The 19,765-nt window shown below is 42.7% G+C and overlaps 2 protein-coding genes across 2 annotated transcripts in view; one reads left to right on the top strand and one right to left on the bottom strand.

The window, feature by feature from the left end:
- mllt3 (MLLT3 super elongation complex subunit) overlaps positions 1 to 19,765 on the top strand; it is a 102,847-nt gene that overhangs the window by 12,242 nt on the left and 70,840 nt on the right.
- LOC308102112 (chymotrypsin A-like) lies at positions 17,850 to 18,497 on the bottom strand (the record flags this gene model as incomplete). Its single annotated transcript, XM_080451715.1, has 1 exon — positions 17,850 to 18,497. The coding sequence occupies one exon, from the start codon at positions 18,495 to 18,497 to the stop codon at positions 17,850 to 17,852; it is 648 nt and encodes a 215-aa protein (XP_080307841.1).

Below are 19,765 nucleotides of genomic sequence, written 5' to 3'. Positions count from 1 at the left end.
CCAGGTCCATTTGGTTTTGCTTTAGTACACTCTCAGAGTTAAAGGAACAAACACTGAGGATTTTACAGTGTAGTGTAGTGCATGGTCGCATAGACAGGCTATGTGTTTGACACTGTGGAGACTAACAGCCTCGCTGAGTGCTCTCACACGAGGGTACAGCTGGCTAGCCCCCCTCTCTCTCTCTCTCTCTCTCTTCACTCTACACACACACACACACACACACACACACACACACACACACACACACACACACACACACACACACACACACACACACACACACACACACACACACACACACACACACACACACACTCGAAGCTATTCATTAATTGCATGCAGGGGTGCACACATGCACGCCGGACGGAAGTCTCAGGGTCACTACCGAGGATGCATGCAGGCACTCTTTTCATGTTCCCCACCTCAAGAATCCATAGAAGTTATTTCCTTCCTTCCTTGCTTCCTTGCTTCCTTCCTTCCTTCCCTCGTTGTCTTTCTCTCTGGCCACGCACCCACATGGTGTGATTTGTGTCCGTTTAGCATGTCGTCTCTCTGTCGGGTGGAAACCTCATATGTCCAAAACTGTTACTTTTCAGGATTCAAATTCAAAAGCGCCAAAAGTAGCAGATCTACAAGCTCGTGCTACTTTTGACGCTTTTGTGTGACGCTGTAGTATGATCAAGTAGGCCGTTAAAAGGGATAGTTCACCCCCAAAATGAAACTATCGATTAGTCATATGGATGGAGACTTTTTGGGGTTTTTTGTCACATTCCTAAGCCAATAATTTGATGACCGGCAGTGGTTCCGGTAGGAGACACAAAGAGTCTCCTTTGTGTCTCCTACCGGAACCGCTGCCTCCCCGTCCGCTGGTCCTCAATTTATTGTCTTAGTTAGGAATGCGACAAAAACAAAAAAATCAATAGAAAAAAAGGTTTATATTTTTTGGTTTTGGGTGAACTCTTTTTTTAATTTACAAAAAAAACACCAAAAAGTTTGAACATGGAGATAAAGGTTTCTGCCCGACGGCAACTATGTGATTGATTGATTTATTGATTGATAAGGCTCTCTCTCTCTCTCACTCCTCTCCTCGCTCGACCTCTGTTGTGAATCTGTTGTTTCTGAAGGTTTTGTAAGAATGGAAGAAAGTTGTGTAAGAATGCAAGAAAGTCTTTTGTGGGAATGAACTGAACACATGTGTATAATACACACCTGTCACTTAACCCATTCAATCCGGGAACGCATCTGTGTCATTTTAGATTTTAGCTATAACCATTATTTTTGTACTTTTGGCAATTCAAAAATAGCAGATCTACAAGCTCATAGCGCGGCACCGAGTGCTGCGCTACGAGCTTGTAAATCTGCCATTTTTGAATGGCTAAAATACATCTAAAATGACTGAGATGCGTTCCCGGTTTGAATGGGTTAACCAATATGTATGGTAGAGTTATGTCAAGGTGGTCTCCCTATACTCTTCTATTGAGACATTTAGACCCTAGTGTCGAGTACTAGGACACCTACTGGTTGACAAAGCAGTACTGCCCGAAGCTCATGAGCTGGCCAGGTGGGAATCTCCCCCTGGCCAGGTGGGGGATTGGCTCTTGGCCAAGGCTTGTAGAAGGCTTGTAGAAATGAAGGTCTGCGGTGAAAGATGTGTTTGAATCCCAAGGAGGACAGAGTTATGGATTGCAGCTTTATACCACTAGGCCTGGGAAACCTGATAGTTGGCTTGAATAGTGGTATGACACAGCGTAGATCAGTGGCTCTCAAAGTGGGGTCCGGGGACCCCCAGGGGTTCTTGGGGGGCGGGTACCAGGGAGTCCCCAGCAGAATGTGTTAACATAGCCTCACAATCATTTTAACCACTTATTTTAACCACTCAAAAATAGCAGATATACAAGCGCACCGAGTGCTGCGTTATGAGCTTGTAGATATGGTATTTTTGAAAAATCTAGAATATTTGTGCAAATCTTTGGATATACATTTTTTTTAAAAGCATGTTTAACTCAAATCTCCTTCTGGGGGTCAATGTATCAGCAATCTTTTGCAGTCACTTTTGGTAACAATTAGTAGCATTTCCCCAATAAATATTTAAACAGTTTTAATATGTGCAGTAGGACAGTGTCAGAGGTCCACTCGGTACAGATAGTGTTTATATGTGCAGTAGGTCTGTGTCAGAGGTCCACTCAGTACAGATAGTGTTTATATGTGCAGTAGGTCTGTGTCAGAGGTCCACTCGGTACAGATAGTGTTTATATGTGCAGTAGGTCTGTGTCAGAGGTCCACTCAGTACAGATAGTGTTTATATGTGCAGTAGGTCTGTGTCAGAGGTCCACTCGGTACAGATAGTGTTTATATGTGCAGTAGGTCTGTGTCAGAGGTCCACTCGGTACAGATAGTGCAGGAAACTCAATGAGTGGTAGTCCTTAGGGTGGTTGTATTCCATTGGCTAACCTTTTGTCGCAACAAAAGTTCACAAATCTTGGTTCTGTGTTCGCACATTGACATTGAATTTCTCCCTGTAGGTGTGGGAGGTTTTTTTTGTCGTTGGTCACGTTTTCAAACTCACACAGAGGCAAAAAATGTTATAAAGTGGTGACTTACTGCCTGTGTTGCCTGTCAGAAATACACAAAGGGCAATATGTTACTTTCAAAGTAGCAGTTTACTTACTGTGTTGTTTGTGCTGAAGGTCTGGAGGCGTTCTCCTCAAGGTGAACAGCTTCACAGCCTGCTCTATTACGCACTAGATTGGAACATGGTTGTATTTACAAATGCATTGAATTCCATCACCCACGCCACCACATACCTTTTTAACCCATTAAGACCCGGAACGCAACTGTGTCATTTTAAGTTTTTTTTGGCAGTTCAAAAATAGCAGATCTACAAGCTCATAGCGCAACACCGAGTGCAGCGCTATGAGCTTGTAGATCTGCTATTTTTTTGAAAAATATTGGTAAATTTGTGCAAATCTTTGAATATATCTACGTTTTAAAGCATTTTTAACTCTGATCTGTGTTTCTGGGGGTCCCTGGAACAAGATATTTTGAGATGGGGGTCCGTGGCCAAATACTTATCATTTTGGGGGTCTTTGAAATGGAAAAGTTGGAGCACCACTGATATAGCAACATACTGTTAGGATTTAGAAAACATCTTTAGATATGTATTTGGCCGCGGACCCCCATCTCAAAATGTTTTGTTCCAGGGACCCCCCAGGAGCAAAGATTTTAGTTACAAATGTTCGCTTTACAATAATATATATTCAAAGATTTGCACACATTTCCCCCCCCCCAAAAAAAAGCAGATCTGCAAGCTCATACCGCGGTATGAGCTTGTATATCTGCTATTTTTTTAATAGCCGAAGAAATCTAAAAATGACACAGATGCGTTCCCGGTCTGAATGGGTTAAGAAAAGAACCAATTTACAGTTTATAAAGCATTTTTTTACAAAATGGTTGGAGCTCAAATCATATTTGACTGCAAACCCCAAGGTCGATGGTAATGCGGTTGCATTCTGAACATTGTGAAGCCTGCCCTATCAATATTGCTAGAGGTCTTTGGCAGCAGCACTGAAATTAAGGGTTTTATATGCCAAAAGTGAGCTTTAGTTTAATAAATGAATGTCCTTGGCTGTTAGCATTTCTCAATATTGGTGTCAATGTCAAATCGTTGTTGTCGGGCAGAAACCTCTTATGTCCATATTCAAACGTTTTGAGTTTTTTCCTAAATTAACGCCCTACTTGATCATACTACAGCGTCACATAAAAAGCATCGAAAGTAGAAGATCTACAAGCTCGAAATGCATCGCTCCGCGCAGCGTTTTGAGCTTGTAGATCTGCAACTTTTGATAATTTTTGAATTTTAATCATGAAAAGCAACGGTTTTGGACATGAGGTTTCCACCCGACCGAGGGAAAAAGTATTATTATTATGAATGAATCACTTAAGCCCTGTTTCAAACATAGTGAAAATTGCGTATCTACAAGCTCACAACGTGTTACATTGCCACGCGTTTTGAGCTTGTAGATCTGCTATTATCACTATTGAATATTTTTCTGGATTTTTTTTATTTTTAGGGGAAGATGTCTAAACTTTAAAATCTTATGCTGACGGAGACGAAACACTGATAAGAATATAGATTTGAAACTTGTAATTGTACGATGGCAAGGTAGCATACCATTAGAACAGTTTTATCAGGTAACAAGCAGTCACACACACACACGTGATGTTTGCGGTTCTATTTTAAATGTCTTTCCAGTACTACCCTTCCCATTGTGGGCTAGAATTTGTGGTAAGGCTTATATAAGCTTATAGCATAATACTAATGACTGTTTTGAAGGGAGGGGGAAGTGGAGACAGTGTTAACTCGTTCAATCCGGGAACGCATCTGTGTCATTTTAAGATTTCTTTGGCAATTCAAAAATAGCAGATCTACAAGCTCATAGCGCGGCACTCGGTGCCGCGCTATGAGCTTGTAGATCTGCTATTTTTGAAAAATCGTGAACATTTGTGCAATACTTTGAATATATATATATATTTTTTAAAGGGAACATTTGTAACTCAAATCTTTGCTTCTGGTGGGGGTCCCTGGAACCAAATATTTTGAGATGGGGGTCCGCGGCCAAATACATATCATGTTGGGTGGTCCTTGACATGAAAAAGGTTTGAGAACCACTGATATATAGCAGCATTAGGTTTAAAAATAAACTGTTAGGATTTAGAAGAAGATTTAGAGGAATCCCCAGAAGCAAAGATTTGAGTTACAAATGTTCGCTTTAAAAAATATATATATATATATATTCAAACTAAACGTTTGCACACATTTTCACGATTTTTCAAAAAGAATAGCAGATCTACAAGCTCATGAGCTCGTAGATCGGCTATTTTTTTGAATAGCCAAAGAACTCTAAAGAAATTACACGGTATGCGTTCCCGGTCTTAATGGGTTAACCGCAAACATAATCGGGGGAACTCCTTTTTGAGTGAGCAATGAATGCACAGCAAAATCCACTGTTTATGTTACTGTATGTACAGGGCCGTTCACACTAAAGCACGGTAACTGTATAACTGTAAGGATAATTACGTGAGCGTCCACAACCAATGAACTATAACGCTCTGTAAACAGTGGCACCACACACACTCTCTCTCTCTCTCTCTCTCTCTCTCTCTCTGCCCACACACGGAGGCAGAGAGAGAGAGAGAGAGAGAGAGAGAGACAGCGAGAAAGAGAGATATCTGCCTCTGCTGAAAGACACGTGCAATAGGCCAGTGGTTTTTTTAAAGTGGGGTCCTGGGACCCCCAGGGGTCCTTGGGGGTGGGGGGGGAGGTCTCCGAGGGGGTCCCCAGATAAAGTAGTTAATGTAGCGTCACAATCATTTGAACCACTTTATCCATATTTTATACGTTGGCTATTCAAACATGGCAGATCTACAAGCTCACAGCGTGACACAAAGTGAAGCTTGTATATTTGCTATTTTTTAGCATTTTTGAAAAATCTTGAAAGGATTTGGGGGTCCTCAGTGCAAAAAAGTTTGATAACTGCTGAACGAGTGCATTAATCTACAAAAAGAACAACAAAAAGTTGAAATATGGAGATACAAGTTTTCTTGCCTGTTTAGTTTGAGGGACAGAGCCTCCAGGCAGCAGGTGTGTCAGTATCTCAGAGATACAGCGGGGCAGATGAAGAACAGCCAAAGCTATAATCCTCATTTCAAAACCCCTCTGTGACACATTTTAACCCATTGAGACCGGGAACGCATCCGTGTCGTTTTTTAAGATTTCTTTTGGCTATTCATACATAGCAGATCTACAAGCTCGAGCTTATAGATCTACTATTTATTTTAGAAAACAATTGAACATTTTTTGCAAATATTTGAATGTATATTATTTAAGTGAATTAAGTGAATATTTTTATCTCAAATCTTTGCTTCTGGGGGGTCCCTGGCTGGAACAACATAATTTGAGATGAGGGGGTCGACGGACAAATACATGTCATTTTGGGGGTTCTTGGCATGAAAAAGTTTTGTTCCAGGGACCTCCCCAGAAGCAAAGATTTGAGTTAAAAATGTAAACAAAATATATATGTATTCAAAGATTTGCACAAAATGTCCACGATTTAAAATGTCGTGGATTTAATGGTTTAAAGACGTGATAAAAAAATAAATCACTCGCCTCGTTCTGGACTCATTTGAAAGTTTATTGATTTCTGAGAAAGAGACTTGGGAATCGATTAGATCTCGCGGTCCGTGGCAGAACTGCTTCTTTTCTTTTTTTTTTCCCCAACCGTAAAGATGCTGACGACAGGTGATCTGGCGTACAGGCTAGTGCTGGCAGACAGACAGGGTGACAGCAGTGTGACAGCAGTGTGACAAGGGAGTTCAGAGAGAGTCGCTCACATCAGCTGTTTTCCCCTCTCGCTTCTAAGACCTAACCTTTTTGGGTGGGAGAAAAAAAGAAAACCTGCTTGTGTCATGGCTTTCATTCACCATTCGAGATCTGTCTAGCAGTGGACATTTTAAACATGTTTTTTAAGCGCACACACACACACACACACACACACACACACACACACACACACACACACACACACACACACACACAGTTTTGACCACTTAAGCCCATTTTATACTTTTGTTGTACGATCTTGTTGTGAGCTTATAGATAAGGTATTTCCGCTAATGTAAAATTTAAATGTTTTCATTTATAATGACATGCCCAAATAGGGACGCCATGTTAAGATCACGATACCGTACCTGTTAATTTGTTCAAAGTGATGATTGCAGTGGGAATACAAAAACATAGATAAGATGGCATTCATTGATGCCCCTGGTCGAAGTTGAATCTGTTAATTCATAAATCTATACCATTGAGTGTGTGTGCGCGCATGCGTGTGCGTGCGTGCGTGCTCGCGCTCATGCGGCCTATAGTCACTTCTCTGGTTTCTTGTTTCTCTGGCAAAAAATCTGGTAACACTGGACTCCTGGGCTCTCCCAGACCCTGCATTAACCCTATGATGCCGATTCTACAAATGTCTTCTAAATCCCAACAGTATTCTGAAAAAGACGTATGTTGCTATATCAGTGGTGCTCAAACCTAATGTCAAGGACCCCCAAAATTATATGTATTTGGCCGCCGACCCCATCTCAGAATATTTAGTTCCAAGGACCACCCGGGAGCAAAGATTTGAGTTACAAATGTTCGCTTGAAAAAAAAGTATATTCAAAGATTTGCCCAACTTTTTACGATTTCTCAAAAATAGCAGATCTACAAGCTCGTAGAGTGCCGCGCTATAGAGCTTGTATATCTGCTATTTTTGAATAGCCAAAGTGTAAAATATATATATATTTTTTAGCTCAAATCAAAAAGTGACACAGATGCGTTCCAGGTCTTAAGGGGTTAAGATGAATGATGCAATAGCTAGCTCACACAGTGCTGGCTCTTCATTATCTCCATGCTGGGTCCAGGGCCCCAGCGCTTCAGCCGTCGCCATGGAGATTGCTGCCAACGCCGACCGACAGCGTCTCGACAAACAGACAGCCCTGGCGGGCTCTCCTCCGCTGTGAAAGGGCTTGTTTCTCAACGTCAGGTCCCCGGGACCACCAGGGGTTCAAAAATGGACGCTTTACTGGTCCGTAACTCCGAGAGTGTACACATGGAGGTCCTTTTTGGTGTCATGTGTACACTCTCAGAGTTACATTAGCGCTGAGGATTTTACAGTGTAGATTGGGGTATACCGGAGATATCAAATGGGCAGTGGTGTAAAGTAACGAAGTACATTTACTCAAGTACTGTACATAAGTACAATTTTGAGGTACTTTTGCTTTACTGGAGTATTTACAATTTTCTGTACTTTGACTTCTACTCCACTACATCTCAGAGGGAAATATTGTACTTTTACTCCACTACAATTATTTGAAAACTTTAGTTACTAGTTACTTTGCAATTATCAATGACTATATTATTAGCCCTATTTTATACATAGGCTATTTGAAAATAGCAGATCTACAAGCTCACAACGCGTCGCATCGCGACGCGTTGTGAGCTTGTAGACCGGCTATTTTCAAACATTTTAGTACTTTTACTTTTGGTACTTTAAGTACATTTTGTTACCAATACTTTTACTCAAGTACATTTTTAATTCCATACTTTTACTTGCAACGGAGTATTTCTAAATTGCAGTATTGATACTTTTACTTAAGTAAAACATTTGAGTACTTATATACAGTATATACAGTATATAACGGTGGGATAGTATTAACCAGATTGAGATAATGGTGGGGTGGTGGGTGTCTTGAAGATTGGGTCAACATGTTGCCCCCTGGGTCTCTCCTGAGCTTTGTAGAGCTCTTTTAACTTTCTTTAAAACTTCCTGGTGGCTCATTTGTGGCTTAACGTACACATAGCACATAAATCAAGTAACCTATACATAAGATAGTCTGTCCTGGGGCTCGAACCTGGCTTTAGAAAGCGCTGCATTCCTCCCGCTTTGCTGTGGCTTATTTGCCAGCGGTGGACGGTATAACAGAGGACATTTACTCGAGTACTGCACTTAAGTACTTAAGTAGTTGCTGTTGGGCAGAAGCCTCTCATCTCCATATTGTAACTGATTGTGTTTTTTTATTTTTTTTATTAACGCCCTACTTGAGCATACTATAGCTTCACACAAAAGTAGCAGACCCACAAAGCTCAAAACGGGCTTTGAGCTTGTAGATCTGCCATTTTTGAATTTGAATCCTGAAAAGTAATAGTTTTGGACATATGAGGACCCGACAGAGACTACCGGTATATCTAGGAAGGGAAAAAGCACATTATGAATTAATCACTTAAGCCCTGGTTCAAACATGGTGAAAATTGCATATCTACAAGCTCACAACATGTTACATTTCCGTTGCGTTGTGAGCTTGTAGATCTGCTATTTTCACTATTGATTTTTTTTCCTATATATATTTTTTTTCTTTGGGGGGGGAAACGTCAAATCTTGTGCTTTTTTTTAACTTCCTGATCGCTTGAGTCATTTGTGGCTTATTTACACATGCCAGATAAATCAAGTAAGCTCTACATAAGAAGATAGTGTGTCCTGGGGGTTGGGGGGGGGGGGGGGGGGGGGGGCTTTAGAAGCGATGCATTCCTCTCCTCTTTGCTGTGGCTTGGCTAACGTGATCCCTCTGAGTTGTGATGCTGGCGATAGGAATGGAACCATGACCTGTGTGTGTGTGTGTGTGCCCGCCCATTCAATCCGGGAACCCTTCTCTGTCACTTTAGATTTCTTTGGCTATTCAAACATTGCAGATATACAAGCTCATAGCTTGTAGATCTCCTTTTTTTTCTTTTTTTTTTAATAAGCGAATATTTGTAACGCAAATCTTTGCTTCTGGGGGTCCCTGGAACAAAATATTTTACAAATGTTCGCTTAAAAAATATATATATATTTAAAGATTTGCACACATTTTCACGATTTTTCAAAAATAGCAGATCTACAAGCTCATTGCGCGGCACTCTGTGCCCGGTAACAGAGTATCTCTGTTACCGGGTGTGCAAATCTTTAAATATATATATATTTTTTAAGCGAACATTTGTAAAATATTTTGTTCCGGGGACCCCAGCTCATGAGACTGATTGTCTTCCCAGACCATCTCCCTGAAGCAAAGGGTAATCCCCCCCCCGTTCACTGAATTGAGTTCAGTGACCAATGGGGATAAAGAATGGTTCAAGAAGCTGTGTTCACGTTCACTTCTCCCATTGGAATGAATAGACTCCGTCCTATACTTCTGGTCTCCTAAAAAGGCATGGGCCACATACGTCACCACAGATACGGGAAGACAAGTGGAGATGGCGTGTCTTGCTTTTCTGTTGTTTGTCTTGGACTGTAAGTCCCAGTGTTCAGAAGGTGCCATACGTGTTTCCTGTTCCAGTTCATTTCCCCATAGCTTCATTTGATCGGCTCCAAGACAAAAAAAAAGAGAAAGACATGTCATCTCCGGTTTACTTCCAGTATCTGCGTGGACTGGAGTAGGTGGCCGGAAGCAGGTTGGAGTCTATTATTTCCAATGAAAGAGTGAACGTGAACGCAGCTTCTGAACCATTCTTTAGCTCGATGGTCACTGAATGAAATATTGGACCCGATCGTCAATTCAATTCAATTCAATTTTATTAAAGTGTCAAATCACAACAAGTTGTCTCAAGACACTTTACATGTAGAGAAGAGACCCGACAGTCCCACCCTGAGCAAGCAATTTTGCAACAGTGGCAACGAAAAACTCCCCCTTAACTGTAAGAAATGTCAGGCAGACCCTAGGCTCTAGGGTGGGGGCCTTCTGCCTCGACCATGTCGGGGGGGAAAAGAAGAGAGAGTGAGGGAGAGACAGAAAGAGATACAATTAGTAACAATAACAAGCCACAGAATCTTTTCCCAAGATTTTCATTTTCCCATAGCTTCATTTGATTGGCTCAGCAGCAAGTTTTTGTTTTTAAGATTTATTTTTGGGCTTTTATGCCTTTATTGACAGGACAGTAGGCTGACAGGAAATGGGGAGAGAGAGCAGCCAAGGCCGTTGGCATCGGGACTCGGCCAAGGCCGTTGGCATCGGGACTCGAACCCGCGACACAACGTCAGGCTACCCTGAGCCTAGGTGCCTGGACCGCTACGCCAGCGGCGTAGCGGTCACCTTCACATGCGTTTCCAGTTCAGATCTGCCGCCGAGCCAATCAAATGAAGCCATAGGAAAATGAACTGGAACAGGAAACGGGGTATATGACACCTTCCGAAAACTGTGGACTACAGCAGGGGTTCTCAACCAGTGGTCCTTGAGGGGGTTCCAGGTGGTCCCCAGCTAAATGATGGAGAGTTGGTAACTAAATGGACCCTTATTAGGTAGATCTTTAACTCTTGAGAGCGTAAAATGGGTTTCATTTTACACTCAAGAGTTATATAATTGTTAAACATCTGCATTACTCAATTGAATAATTGTTATTTTTGATCAACGTTTGCCGGATGTAAAAAAAAAAATTTCATTTCCGGGTCACGTTGTTTTTCTCCGGTGATTTTCGGCCAGAATAGGGAAAGTCACGGTTTTTCACACGGTATAAAAAGCGAACGGAGAGGTCCACGTCTACTCTCTTTGGTCTGGGTGACGATCAGTCATCGTAGTCGTGTATCGCATCGTAATTTAGCCTGATCAACGATTGTCAAAATGTCAACATCCGGTTAGGACCGGATATGACGTGAGCCTGTTTGGGAGGGGGTGAGTGAGCCAGCGAGGTCATCAATGTGTCGATTTGTTGCTCTCTACTGGTAGAACTGTATTATGGGTTTAAAACCCCAATCAGATCATTTATTTGAATGAAAAATTACAAAATTTAAAAATAAAAAAAAACGCAAATTCCTGGCAGTTTGGGAGTACTTTATGAAAATACTCTTGGCACTGAAAGAGTTAATATAAACAAAATATTCTATATACTTGGGTCTGAGAGTCTGAATCTCATCAAACGCTGGTCCACGGCTCAAATGCCAAATAAATAATGGACCTTGATATGAAAAGGGTTGAAAACCACTACACAGAATGCACAGAGCTTATTGATTTAGCTAACCGTGTGAAAGCCTCTTCAATTGCTCAGGGAAGCTGTGCCGTTATTAAGAGTCTTTGTGTTGTTTTCATACTGCACGATACAGGTGTGCACAGGGTGAAATGCTCAACTTTCATACCCCCTTCGGGCCTTGAACTTGTCACTATCCTTGCCTGATAATGCGTGTCTGTCATTTCAAGCCCCGATTTGGAAAGTTCTAGAGCGTTGGTTCTCAAAGTTGGGTCCGGGGAACCCCAGGGGTCCTGGGGGGGGGGGGGGGTGTTCCAGGGGGTCCCCAGCAAAATGTGTTAATATAGCGTCACAATACTTTTAACCACTTTAACCTTTTATACTTTGGCGATTCAAAAATAGCAGATCTACTAGCTTGTAGATCTGCTAGTTTTGAGAAATCGTGAAAATTGGTGCAAACCTTTGTATATATATATATATATTTTTTAAAAGTGTGTGAACATTTGTAACTAAAATCTTTGTTTCTGCGGGTCCCTGGAACAAAATATTTGAGATGGGAGGTCCGCCCAAATACATATCATTTTGAGGGTCCTTGACATGAAAAAGTTTGAGAACCACTGGTCTTCAGTGCCTATTATGTGGGATATATTTTGGCACACACAGCTATTTTCGAAAACAGTTTGACAATTTTTTTTTGCAATATGAGTACCTTTACATTGGTAGCCAACACTTGTGCACCTTTTGCTGAAGTAAAAGTTTGAATACTTTTACTTTTACTTGTAACAGAGTATTTGTTCGTTATGGTATTGCTACTTTTACTGAAGTAAGAAACAAATATACGAGTACTTCTTCCACCACTGTGGCATTCAGAATTCCTGCCAAGAACCCATTAAGTTCTTTCTTTCCTGTAGCCCCCAACACACACACACACACACACACACACACACACACACACACACACACACACACACACACACACACACACACACACACTCCTTTTAGGCAGCTGGAATGTCCTACAAATGTAGTATCCGGGCACATTGTTTTGATATGAAGGACAGGTTTTTGGCACAGCTGAACGCCTTAGAGAAGACACAGTGAAAATCCTGAGTGTTAAATTTAAACAGAAAGGGTCAGTTTGGTACGAACTCTGGAGTTAAATGAACACTTAGGATTTGTACAGTGTGCCGTAGGCATGCATTGCTTTCAGTTAGATCTTGGCATCGTTCCCCAATGGATTCTCAAGTGTCAGCTGAATTGTTGGGGAAAAAGTCACGCCAGAGTTTAAAAAGTCTGGTTGACGAGTGGTTGCCCTGAATGCCATTTCTACTTCTTTTTTCAGTCCCCCCAGAAAAACGCCAGGGCTGTCACGATTACAGATTTAAGTTGACGATTATTTGTCACTGAAATAATTGCGATTTAACGTTTTAATTGTGTTTGGCATTGAACATTGGAGCATAAAATAAAAAAATCTGTTTGCCTTTTAGGTTTTCGTAATCAAAAATCACAGGGCAGATATGACACAAAACGTATATGTACAAATGTTATTAACATGCGGGGCAAAAATCCTTGATTTGAGTTTTATGTGAATTTATGCGGTAAAATGGCGGGAATTTGGGAATGAGCTTGTACATCTGCTATCTTTTAATAGCCAAAGAAATGACACAGATGCGTCCGTCAACTCGGACTGCGAAGAATCTGGGTGTGACCTTGGACGATCAACTGTCGTTCTCGGCTAACATCGCATCAGTGACACGGTCCTGCAGATTCCTCCTCTACAACATCTGGAGGATTCGCCCCTTCCTCACGGAGAAGGCAGCCCAGGTGCTCATCCAGGCTCTTGTCATCTCCCGCCTGGACTACTGCAACTCCCTCCTTGCTGGTGCTCCGGCATCAGCCATCAGACCTCTGGAGCTTGTTAAGAAAGCTGCGGCTCGTCTGGTGTTCAACCGCCCCAAGTTCTCCCACACAACTATCCTTCTCCGTTCTCTGCACTGGCTCCCCGTTGCGGCTCGCATTCAGTTTAAAACCCTGGTGCTAGCCTATAGGGCAGTGAAAGGAACAGCTCCTTCTTACCTCCGGGCTATGGTCGATGCCTACACCCCTGCCCGACCACTTCGGTCTGCCACCTCGGGGCGACTGATTGCCTCGTCACTCAAGGGTCCTTCTGGTCAATCGACACGGTCATGACTTTTTTCTGTTCTGGCCCCACAGTGGTGGAATGAACTTCCCACTGATGTCAGGACAGCAGAGTCACTGCCCATCTTTCGCCGCAGGCTGAAAACCCACCTCTTCAGGAAACACTACCCTTCCTCTTTGCCTGGCCTACTTGTTGTTAACTAGTTGTACGAACTCTTGTTTTATTTTTGTATTGTTTTATTGTCTTGTTTAGTCGATACACTTATTTGTTTTAGCTCGTGCTCATTTGATTTTGCTATTTTGTCTCATCTGTTTAAGAAAGTAGGTAGCTGATATATTGCACTTTTACCTTAGCGCTATGTATACTCTTGGTTGCTTGTTTTTGCAGGAAATGCACTTAAGACTTCTGGTGATTAGTAGTTTCGTTCCCTACCTATGTTGAATGCACTTATTGTAAGTCGCTTTGGATAAAAGCGTCTGCTAAATGACTGTAATGTAATGTAATGTTCCCGGATTGCATTGGTTAAATTGAATGGTTTTGGCTATAATGTGTGTGAAAATGTATCGTTGTGTGGGTCAATGTTTACAGTGTGAAGTGAACTGAACGAGGATGTGATTGTGGTGTGTTGCAGTGTGCATGCTGTGTGTGTTTATTTATTGGAATGGTGCGTTTGATGCATTATTTTGGTCAAACACACCTCCTCCCCTCCTCGCTAGTCCTGTCCTCTCTAGTTTGTATAGTCTCTCACTCACTCTCACTCTCACACTCACTCTCACTCTCACACTTACTCTCACTCTCACTCACACTCACACTCACACTCACTCTCTCACGCCCCTCTCTCTCCATCTTTCCCTCTCTCTTTCGCTCTTTCTCCCTTCCCCCTTCTGTCTGTCTGTCTGTCTGTCTCTCTATTTCTATCCCCATTTCACTCTCTCCTTTCACTCTCTTTTACTCTCTCATCCCCCTTCTCTCTCTCTCTCTCTCTTTCTCTCTCCGTCTCTCTCCACCTACTAAACTCCAGCAATTAACTACTGTATGCCCCCCCCACACACCCCCCCCCCCCCCAGGGCACCCAGAGTAAAATCAAAGGCTTGTGCAGGAATTTGCCAGTAATTGTTTTACGATTCCAGCAGAAATCATACCTACTTGTATGTGTGGGTCGCAGCACAAAGGAGCCACAGCCATCAAACTGCAGGCTGCCCCACACACACACACACACACACACACACACACACACACACACACACACACACACACACACACACACACACACACACACACACACACACACACACACACACGTTTATATTACTATACTTGTAAGGACATGGTTTTGGGCAATTTTATGAATGGCATTTGTTACTTGGCGGACCTACAATTTCAAGCTTGTAGACGGGCTATTTTTGGGTGAATAACACTGGCGCACAACTCAAGTATAAATCTAAGTCTGAACCTAACCTCTAAAGGTCTAATCCTAACCCTAACCTAAATCTTTTCCTTTTGCCTCGATGAGGATCGCTTGAGGTCGAAACATTGTGTTAATAAAGGCTGTTTCTCAAAAACATTTGAGTGCCCGGATCGTCTGAATCTTTTATTAATTGTAAGCCTAACTTAGATTTGTTTTTTACTATAAAACAACCATTGCTCAACCAGGAAAAACTATACTTGTGGGGACATTTGGACATTTTGGTACGCACACATACACATACACACACACACACACACACACACACACACACACACACACACACACACACACACACACACACACACACACACACACACACACACACACACACACACACACACACACACACACACACACACACAGTCACACACAGTCACACACACGGCTGGTTCCTGAAAACAGGAACCAGGCCATAAATGGCTCTCACTCTACTCCTGGTTTTCTCAATGAAAGGGTGGAGGGAGGAAGCAGTTTATTGAAGCATGTTTTATAAGGGCTGTCTCTTGGCAAGGGCTGCGACTCCACCTCCACACACACACACACACACACACACACACACACACACACACACACACACACACACACACACACACACAGTCACACACACAGACACACACACACACAGTCACACACAGTCACACACAGTCACACACAGTCACACACAGTCTCACACACACACACACACACACACACACACAGCTCTGGTTTCATTAATGAGTCGAAGGTGAAGCCTTTTGTGTCAACTGTATGCCCACTGCTCTCATCTACTCTCTATTTGTACTCGTATTTGCTGTCTTTTTATGTTTTTGTTTAGTCAAATTAATGCCCTACGTCATTATACTACAGTGTCACACAAAACTAGCTAAAAAGCAGTGGTGGGAAGAGTACTCACATTCTTTACTTAAGCAGAAGTATCAATACTGCAATATAGAAATACTCCGTTTCAAGTAAAAGTCCGGAATTAAAAATTGACTTGAGTGAAAGTACAAGAGTATTGGTATCAAAATGTACTTAAAGTACCAAAAGTAAAAGTACTCATTATGCAGACTGTCCCATTTCAAGTTCTCAGAATGTATAAACATCTTTTGAAAATAGCTGATCTTGTAGATCGGCTATTTTCAAATAGAAGTGGTTAATTTATGTTTAGTAATAAAAATCTAAATCTAAAAACTAGTAACTAAAGTTTTCAAATAATTGTAGTGGAGTAAAAGTAAAATAATTGTCTCTGAGATGTATTGGAGAAGTAAAAGTACCTAAAATTGGAAATACTCCAGTAAAGTAAAAGTAGGCCTACAGTACTTGAGTAAATGCACTTAGTTACTTTACACCACTGCTAAAAAGAACCTGACCTACAAGCTCACAGTCCGAGCTTTGGGAAGAGTAAGTAGCAGGGAGTCGCTTGAACGTAGGCTGTACATGTAGTTACTGGTTTTTGGTTATTAAGACTGGGCTATTAAAAAAGCAGATCTACAAGCTCATAGTGCGGCACCGAGTGCAAATCTTTGAATATATATGTGACCAAATTTGACTGGGGTTGAGTCATCTAGCATTTTTTCATTTTCATCTCATATGAAACAATGTCCAATGACCTCGTTGACATTTGTGAAACCAGCACCCAAAAGGGGATCGATTATACTGGAGATAAATATTCTGTGACTACTTGAAAAAGGTATAAGAAAATTGAAAAATTGCTGGCACAGTTCGCAATTAATATTTTTATTTCATTGGCACTGAATGAGTTAATAAGATAATATTTTTTATAGTATTTATAATTTTTTACCACCTTTCTCTCCGTAATGTATTGCCGTTGTGCCAATTAATTCCTCCCCACACATTCCTACGTTGTCACTGCTGTTGTGTCCTACTGACTCACCTGCCAGTGAGGAGCCCCGCTCAACACTCCCTGCTGACAGGCCCCTCCCCCAGCCCGTAGGATTACGCAACACCAATATCACTCTCCTCCCCGGCCTGCTTCCCTCCCCCGAACACGGGCCAATTGTGTTCGAATAGATGCCCGACAAAGCCGAATGCACCACGATGGATTCGAACGCACAACCTCCTGGTGGTGGGCAGGGACTTTACCACTGAGCCACCCAATCTAGCCTACACGTTGTGCACTTTCATATCGCTCAAAAGCTGTGCTACAACTGGTTCCTGAAACGGGTGGACGCACCATCGATTGACACCTTTTTATTAATTATATTTTGTCGCCGCGGGGGCAAAGTAGAATCAGAGTCTTCCGAATACAAACTAACTAAATTTAAAATAAGTGACGATAGCTCTTGTTTTTAGTTAATTCATTGTTTGTACTATGTGTTAATTGTCTCCACCAGGCCGAAGGCATGGCCGGGGCTATGTTTTGCACCATGTCCGTCCGTCTGTCCGTCCACCCGTCCGTGTGTCCGTCTGTCTGTCTGTCTGTGAACGGCTAATCTCCGGCACCGTTGGCCCGATCGGTGTGAAACTGTTCACACACACTCCCTGGATGCCAGAGCAGAACCTCATCGGCAAGTTTATTCATACAGATTTTGTCCAAACATCACGCAAATCGGTACATGGTATCTCTATAGTCATGCGATCCAGAAGGTCAGGTACAGACGGATCTTTACCTGACCTGGTGGAGACATGTGCTCCAAGGAGCACTTCTTCTAGTTTGTTATAGTTATTGTACAGTGTTTCTTTTTATGATTGTGGATATGCCAACGCTGACAGGTTTAGTTAGCAGCGATGGTCTGGTCCATCCAGGAACGCATTGCGGTGATGCTGGTGTACACATCAGGCATGTCTGAAAGGCCGCAACTGCTCCAGGTGACGACACCAGCCAGGGTCCAGGCTCCATCTTTCTCACAGACCACGGGGCTACCAGAGTCCAAACATGCAGAGGTCACACACGTCATTCCACCAAAATTGTCACCAGTCTCAGCCACACACACAGGGGACACACGCGGGCCCAATGTGGCGGGGCTGGCCAGCTTAATCAGCTGGATGTTATTCTTTAGATATGGATATCCAAAGCGGGGGTGCTCGAAGGCCTTTCCAATCTTTATGGTCTGGATGTCCTCAGCGTTGCATGTGCGCTTGTGCCCACACCCCAGGATCACAAGGGCAGACGCATTGTGCACAATAGTTTGGCAACTGGCAGAGGTAACCACCCAGTTCTCGTTGATCAGGGATCCGCTGCAGTAGCGGGAGCCTGTGGAAGTCTGCAACGACACCTGCCAAGGCCAGGAATCGGGTACAGCCTCCTCACCGTTCACAATACGGGAGTGTCCAGGGATTACTGGAGTGATGGCAGGCGACCCACAGCCATACGCAGTGCCGACGAAGGCTAAGCAGTAGAGGAACCACAGGTGCCAGGCCATGGTTTCAACTCGACTCTAGCAGGCTGACTGCAGCGACTTCTATCTGGTTGATGGTTTTGAAGGTTCTAGTCTTGGAGGTAGTGGGAGAGTCCGGGTAACGCTAGATCGCATCTGACCTCATGGTGTGCCTGCAACACTTTATATGACTAGAGGTTCTGGCCACTACGATGTCACACCTACGTCACACCTACGTCCTACGTCACACCGCCGATCCAACTGATATGCCCTTACATGGAGATCTCTGTATCTGTCTGTCCTTGTCCCTTTCATATCCCTATGGAGATCCCTGATGTCATCAGTATATGCCCATATATGGGCATGCCCCCTTTTGTGCCCTTATATGGAGAGCGTCCCTCTATTTGAAATCGGGCTGATGTGGTCACCTTTTTTACCTCGCTCTACTTTTTTAATATAATGTTTTAAAGCAAAAAAAAATTACTCCGATCTGTGCGTCTGGGGGGTCCCTGGAACAACACGTTTTGAGATGGGGGTCCGCGCCAAAACACATATCATTGTTGGGGCCCTTGACATGGAAACGTTGGAGCACCACTGATATACAGTAACATACTGTTAGGATTTAGAAAACATTTTTAGATATGTATTTGGCCACGGACCCCATCTCAAAATGTTTTGTTCCAGGGACCCCCCCCCAGAAGCAAAGATTTACAAATGTTCCCGTTAAAATATATATATATTCAAAGATTTGCACACATTTTCAAGATTTTTCAAAAATAGCAAATCTACAAGCTCATATCGTGCCACACTGTGCCACGCTATGAGCTTGTAGCTCTTATTTTTTTTTAATAGCCAAAGAAATCTAAAACCCGGTTTGAATGGGTTAATACCTACAGTAGGTACTTGGTAACTCAATTGTCTTACAGTACAATACTCAAGTAAAAGTACTTTTCACCACTGGTGTATGTGAGTGAATGTTTTGGTACTGAGGAACTCCACTCAAATGATCCTAAATGATCCGTGGAAACCACAAACGCAACAGTGACGTCAAGCACAAAACAAAGATGCTGTGGTCGTTCTGTCCAACTTCCAGTCTGGCATCTCTACATTGGGCATGCCATTACAGGCGCAACATCACAGACAGAGACGTTCAAAATGATTCACTTCAATTGCAAAAAATAGCAGCATTATCAGCCATTTTCCAGTGACACTATTCGGTTTTTAAGTCTGACCTCATTTTGTAGTCCGACGTCACTTCCGGGTCCAAAAAAACAAACATGTTGGAACCCGTAAATCTTTTTACAATAACCTCC

Source organism: Gymnoscopelus braueri, assembly GCF_963280865.1.
Source record: "Gymnoscopelus braueri genome assembly, chromosome: 15".
NCBI classification, from domain to species: Eukaryota; Metazoa; Chordata; class Actinopteri; order Myctophiformes; family Myctophidae; genus Gymnoscopelus; species Gymnoscopelus braueri.
Note: the sequence above shows the minus strand (reverse complement) of the source record. Positions and strands in the feature narration are given on the sequence as shown.